This window comes from Seriola lalandi, unplaced genomic scaffold (genome assembly GCF_002814215.2).
Source record: "Seriola lalandi dorsalis isolate HSWRI2012SDOR001 ecotype SW California unplaced genomic scaffold, Sedor1 jcf7180002054404, whole genome shotgun sequence".
Taxonomy (NCBI): Eukaryota; Metazoa; Chordata; class Actinopteri; order Carangiformes; family Carangidae; genus Seriola; species Seriola lalandi.
Window position 1 is genome coordinate 429,866 of NW_019524957.1, and position 6,781 is coordinate 436,646.

General features: G+C 38.0%; 1 protein-coding gene across 6 annotated transcripts in view; it reads left to right on the forward strand.

The window, feature by feature from the left end:
• The window catches only part of shroom3 (shroom family member 3), an 80,986-nt gene extending 74,916 nt beyond the window's left edge, over positions 1-6,070 (forward strand). For 5 of the 6 annotated variants that reach the window (XM_023409709.2, XM_087174983.1, XM_087174982.1 and 2 more), the window contains 3 exons: positions 1,124-1,289; positions 1,435-1,556; positions 2,424-6,070. In XM_023409709.2, coding sequence (XP_023265477.1) covers positions 1,124-1,289; positions 1,435-1,556; positions 2,424-2,828 — 693 coding nt within the window. In that variant the 3' untranslated portion in view covers positions 2,829-6,070. The remainder of the gene's footprint in view (positions 1-1,123; positions 1,290-1,434; positions 1,557-2,423) is intronic. The other variant, XM_023409710.2, reaches the window with a different exon arrangement.
• Positions 6,071-6,781: the final 711 nt, after the last annotated feature.

A 6,781-nucleotide genomic window follows, 5' to 3' on the forward strand; every position in this document is an offset into this window, starting at 1 on the left:
CAAGCTCTGCTAGCTTTACATTAGCCGCATGTTAGGTCTTAAATTACATTTAGTTAGGTCTTAAATATGTAAGACCATTTACTGCTTCCTTCGTTGCTTTTTTTTTTGTTTTGTTAAAAGAGTGAATGAAGTTGTGACGGTCTCCGCTGAGACAGAGGAGAGGAGAAGCTACTAGCCCTCTCTCGCTGTCACTTCTAGTCGCGTTGCTCTCCTCCCCAGTAATGTTAAATTTAGCACAGAAAAAAACATAATAGTGGTAATTTAAATAGCGGTTCATGGGATTTATTAACCCTCAGGGGTCCCTCTGTCCTTTTTTGGACATTTTCTTCACTTTTCTTTTTTGATTTGCTGATCATTTTGGCTGTGTTACAGCTGAAGGTATGGATTTCTGCAAGAAATTATTTTTTTTACATATTTTTAAAATCTAATGTCAGTTACTGTTACAGGTCTATTATACACTGGTAACACATTTTGTACCCATTGGGGTTCCTCGCATCCAAAAAAGGACACACAAAGAAAATGCTATAAAATCATCATATATCAATATTTCTTTCTGCTTTTTTTGCATAAATCTCTTAAACCACTTCAGTTCTGCTCAAACCTATCAAATGTTTATTAGTTTTGGACTGGATTTTAACCTTTTAAATGCCAGTTTGAAGACATGTTGCCTCTTGTTTTATTAAAAAGACCAACACAGAATATGAGATATTTCCCACATAATACATGATGGAGGGATGTGACATTGTTTTATATCAGAGTCTTTTATATCAAGACATTTCTCAAAACCAGAATATGATCAGGGTGACTTTTGAACACTGGAAATAAATCGTGTACTCATCCCGGCAGTAGCCCCCGTGGCACTCAAAATTTCCCTGGAATTTTCTAGTTATAATTATTATTGAATACAAAAGCCATAGCAGCACACAAAAATGATGGAGAGGCACAGGCAAAAGAATGAGAAAGAGAGAAAAGGGCCTTTGGGAGTAGTCTCACATTCGGCCCGTAAAATAATACTTTCAGAAAAGCAATGTGGTCAATAACTCATGCTCTGCCCTTCCATTCCATTACAGCGGTAACAAGTGAAACTCCTGAGTATTTCTGTGTTTCCTTCCCTGTCTACCAGGTGGAGCTGTGTGAGGCTCTGAGGAATAGTGTGGACGCTCTGCAGCAGGAGAAGGAGGTATTGTGTGAGGAGCAAAGGCATCACCAGGCGCTGGGGGCAGCCATCGAAACATTGGTACAGGAACGCCTCAAAACCAATGAGAGGGACAAGTACAGCATGTTCATCGGTACAACATCTGACTGCCACTGTTAAAAGAATTAATGTTTTATTGATATGTTTGATTAATACTCAACAACTGCAGCTTCCATGAAGCTTTGGTGTTATATTGTTGACCTGGTTGTGTCTGGTTGTTGACCTGGTTGTGTTTGCAGGAGATCTGGAGAAAATTGTAAACCTGCTGCTGTCTCTGTGCAGCCGGCTGTCGAGGATTGACAGATCTCTGCTCGCTCTGGAAAGAGAGGAGCTGACACAGGAAGACACAGCAGAGGAGAGGGTGAGACAGGACACCATTCACCACATATATGACTTAATCTGTGTATCTTTTTACCTGTCTGTTTATCTCCCAATCAATCTGCAGTGTTGTGCCACTTCACACTTAAAAAGAACGTTTACAGTTCAGTTTCATAGATGAAAATAAACTAGTTGACATTCATAGTTAATTTTTTTAAATTTTTAACTAAGTTCACAGTTCCAAAAATGAACTACTTCACGTTCACTTGTTCTGTTTTTTTTTTTTTTTTTAAATAAAGGCCACTATTCTTTTTAGAACCTCCTTCTACCCACCCATCACCAGCCCCAAATCATTGCCACTCCCAAACTAAATGAATTATTGTATACCACTGAAGAATCACAGACATTAGTTACTTTTAAAATCCATATATAAATATAATCCGTCTGAGTCTTCACTTTTTGTTCAAATAACTGCTTCAAATGCTCAAACAAACTGAACAAAAGCTGGACTGCTAAGACCAGCCAAGCTGGGCCGTGTCTGTGGAGATGTTATACGGCCGTAAAACTGTCGTAAAACGTGAGCTAAAACTGTCATAAAACGTGTGTTCATCATTTGTAAACTGATTCGTTCAGTTCAGCCTACACTAAATTCATTGTTGTGCATGAATGCGTTCAATGAACGGCGTTCATGCACAACACTATCCATCTTTACATCTGCCTGCACAGAACTGATATCAAAGACCTCCTCAAATCAAAGATAATGACATGAGTCTGTTAATGTTTACTATATCTTTGTTGATCCGTCCCACTCTCGCACTGAAATGATAAATTAATCACAGTCTTGATGGTTTGCTGTGAACTCACTGAAGTTTTGCTTTAGCCACTTTATGGGCTTTCTCCTCCTCCTCAGGACTCCCTCCATCACAAACGCTGTCTGCTCCTCTGTCAAACTGAAGATGCCTGGGAGCTGAAGGAGAACTTGGACAAGAGGCAGCGGGTGGTCCATGCCATCCTGTCTGGCCACCTCACTGAACCACAGCTCCAGGACTACCGCCAGTTCGTCAGCACCAAACCCTCCTTTCTGATTCGCAGACGGCACTTGGAAGACCTTATACGGCAGGGGGAGGAGCAGCTGACACGGTTGGCAGAAAGCCTGCCAGCCAAGCTGGTAGAGGCTCATGGTTGGTCGAGATCCTATCCGTTCTTATTGCCAACCCCTGTGCCCTGCTCTTCTCCATTTCCACCACTGCTTCAACAATCTGTGATGCCAGGTCCTGTCCCCTCAGTCAGGTCCACCACTGTGACATCACTGTGATGTCATGGACATGCCACTGCTACAGGTCGCAGTGAAAGATGGGAAATGAAGAAAAGATGCTTGGCTCCCTAAAAATGCTCTCTAAGCTTGAGTGATGCTCTAAGCTGAAGATGTATTACATGAAGGAAGAGCCTAAATTGGGTTCTGTCCACACTGAAACAACTATGCAGGATTCATACATGAAGAACAAAAGCCTCTAATGTGCCTCGTTGTACTCACACCTGACTGTATATTACACCTTTATTCACCTCAACATCAACAATCAGCGCAGTGAGGACTCAAACCAGCTGCTGCAGATGTTTCTAATTATCCTCTGCTCTGAAAGGTGATTTTTTTTTGTTTGTCACGTTGGAAGTTCCCAAGAAGGTTAATTGTCAAAGCTTTATAGGACAATTCTAGTGTTACAGGTACCTACCAGGAATTTCCAACTCTTTTGTTCAAAATACATGATATATTTGCTTTCAGTGTTTAAATATTCCTTGCAGTAAAGCCAAGAAAAATCAGCTTCAAATTATGTTCATTTTGCCAGATAAATTAGAAGTACCCCACATTAAATATTATCAAGGGCCACCCACCAAGGTAGCACCAGGTCCGGGGAATCCTCCACAGAAGACGGTTTAAAAGTAGGTTAGAAGGAAACCAGAGTTAATAGTAGAAATGCTTTGTAAAAAAGTCCTAGACACACTGGATTTGTCTTTGAACAACCCTTACGGTGCTTTCAGGAATTTAAAACATTCAGTTGTCATCTCTCATAGACAAAATACTATCATCTGTAAAATATTGTCATCTTGAGAAAACTATTCAGTGATTTTCACCAGAACTGCTCAGCTTTCGCACATGTACAGTCAATTTACAAAAATTGATTAACACCAAAATTGGAGGGAGACTGCCACTAACAATTCTATGCACAGATCCAGGGAACCATTTTAAGAAAACTGTTATGATCACTGTCACATCATATTGTAACACTACTACTGCACTACTGTCTGTATATCTGGAGCTTGTAGCAATTTTAGCCTTTTGACTACTGTTTGAAGCTGAATTTACACTGAATCATAAACATTGTTCTGTTATTCCTCTTCAAAAGTTTCCTGTGATTGAACATTGGATGTTCCAAAAAAGGAATTTTTCAATACCTAAATTGGAAATATTTTCAGAGTTTAATTTTGCATTTTAATGCTTGTTGGTCCAAAAACTGATTATTTTATGTTCCTGTTGTTCAGTATTGCAGTTGTGGCTCTTGTAACATGCTGAACAATTACTTTCATTAATAACAGAAATAGAACATTTACCAAACCTAAAAATATTTATTTTTATTATAATTCTTTTTTAATTTTGATTACATGAAACACAGACAATAAGCCTGTACTCAAACTTGAGAAGATGGAACCAGCAAATATTATGATTGGTAAATAATGTAAACAACTAATCAATCATTAAAATTACTGATAAATATACTGCTGATCACATAATTAAACGAATAAACCGGCCAGGTGTTCCGTGTGTGGTTAAATGTCTCAGTTGCACATTGTAACACTGAGAGGAGTTCAACACTCCTTTTATAAAATTCTGCATATCATATCTGTTTCAGAAAATAATAGAACTTGAAATTCTTCATTTAATCTCTGCCTGAAGGTTTGAGTCAGTCAAATTATTAGCACTTTGTCTGCTCTGCCAGTCGCCGTTTCAGTTACTGATGTCAGTCTGTGTCAAGCTCAGAGATAAGCCTGATGACATCACTTTAGCCCGTTTTCCATCGGTCAAAAAACTCGCTAAGACCCGCTAACATTGGGCTTTTGTCGGTAATGAAAAAAGGTTCAATTGTCATTCACACCCGGGTAACATGACTGCAGTAGACACAGGTATTTATCGGCTCCGATTGGCATTGATGTAAACACAACAACCGGGTAAACCCGCTAATTTTCACCCTTTTTCCTGCTGTAACGTCTTTCAGAGCACAGACTGTAGACAGATCTGTCACCTGTCGAGCACGATGCTGTTAAACCACAAACACTGCGGCTACACTGCACGGTGATGAAAGAGTGAGCAAAATAAGTTTTAAAAACACACAATCACCGATAGAAGCTTCTCACACAGAAGCTTTGACACATTTACAGGAGCCCCAACCCATGGATGAAATGTGACAGATCTGTTTTAACAGTTTACACAGCTATATAGCAGCTCACTGTTCTTCCCCTGCGTCTGAGTGTGCTCTGTAAATGCATGTGATGACGTCGCTCCTTGCAGTTGTGTGCGTAAAGTCCGAACAGAAAGACAAACTCGACTGGCAGTGGAAAAGGTGTCAATCGGCTTTTATTACCGGGTTTACATGCTTGTACCCGCTAATTTAGGTGGGAATAGGGTATATGACATCATCAGTGTTATTTTCTCCTCTAAAGCTACAGAAGACGTTATACACCTGTTTTCACAGGCTCAGAAGCATTAACAATGACAGTGCCACTTCATTGTTATTTAAATTGTCCTACTCATGGATTATTAATTGCAGTATTTTTTGTGGTCATGAAAAGTTAACATTAACAAAAATCATTGTTTCCACCAAGGTGAAGTATTTATTTGTGTCTAAATAATACATTTTGCAAATATGCGGTCAGATGAAGTGCAGTAGATAGGAAAAGGACAAAAGGTGCAACATTCAATTGTCAAAAACGATAAAATATTACACAGCATTCAACAACAATAATTTTGTGACGTCATGTCTTATTTAGAATTTCTTGTCATTGCCCTTATTTGATAGCGCACTGTTGTCCTCTCTGGGCTCCCACAGTTTTCTAAAGAACACATTCTACTCACTCAAGTCTTTCAACTGCCAATGAAAGATCAGGTTTATACACATGTCACATGTTTTATAAAACAGTTTTGCCATGTAGCAGGTGCCATAAAGAATATATGTTCTGGGGTAAATATTTATTATGTTATTAACAGCTTCTCAAACAGATTAAGTATTGATCAGTAGAGGGTTTTTTTTTTTTACCTGTTTTCACTCTTTAAGAGCACCTTTTAAATATTCTCCAAACATAACAGCACACAAACAGCCTTATGTCTTCATTTAAACACAGATTTTCGTTATTGATATTGTATTATTCTTGTTATTTTAAGAGGCACAACTGAATATCTCAAACATGTCTTGGTTTATGTTGAATTAAATTCAATGTTTGCTTTGAAAGAAGGATGATTGTAAAACAGCTCCTGACTTTTGAAAAATAAATGTATTTTGTAAATGCTTTCAGACTTTGTATTCACTTCAAGTTGTTACACAGGATAAAAAGCAAAGCAAATTTTTCCTGATGCCTGTTGGACTCCGACATAATCAGGCTGATATTGTGTAGCCTGATCCATTCAACTGCAGGATGTTGTGTAATGTGAAAGTAGTCACTTATAGTCATGAACCTATACACTGTAAAACATGACAAAGGAAAGTTGTGGTATGAACTAATCTTTTCTTGTTAACTTAATGTAAATATGTAAATTTTGTAAATTTCAGGTTAATTCAACTTGACTTTAGATAGATAGATAGATAGATAGATAGATAGATAGATAGATAGATAGATAGATAGATAGATAGATAGATAGATAGGGGAAGGTTTACACTGGGAAGCTTTGGGATGCACTCATCTTTCTCTGATGGAAACTGGAAAGTCATTGTTACCCAAAATATTTCAGAAAAATATTGGAATTAAATCAATATTTATCTAAAAGATCATTTTATACAGGTAGGTGTGTGGGCAATGACATGGCCCTCATCACATTCATGGCATAGTGAGCTTGTGAAAGAAAAATCACCTCCATGCTTCTTTGTCAACATGTTTTCGTTTGCCGTCTTATTCTAATTATAACCTTATTTTTTCCAGTTTAATTTTCAAATATCAAGTAAAATAAAAATAAAAAAACTGTTTTCTCAGGTACACAGCGCCAGGTTCATTCCAAAATACAAT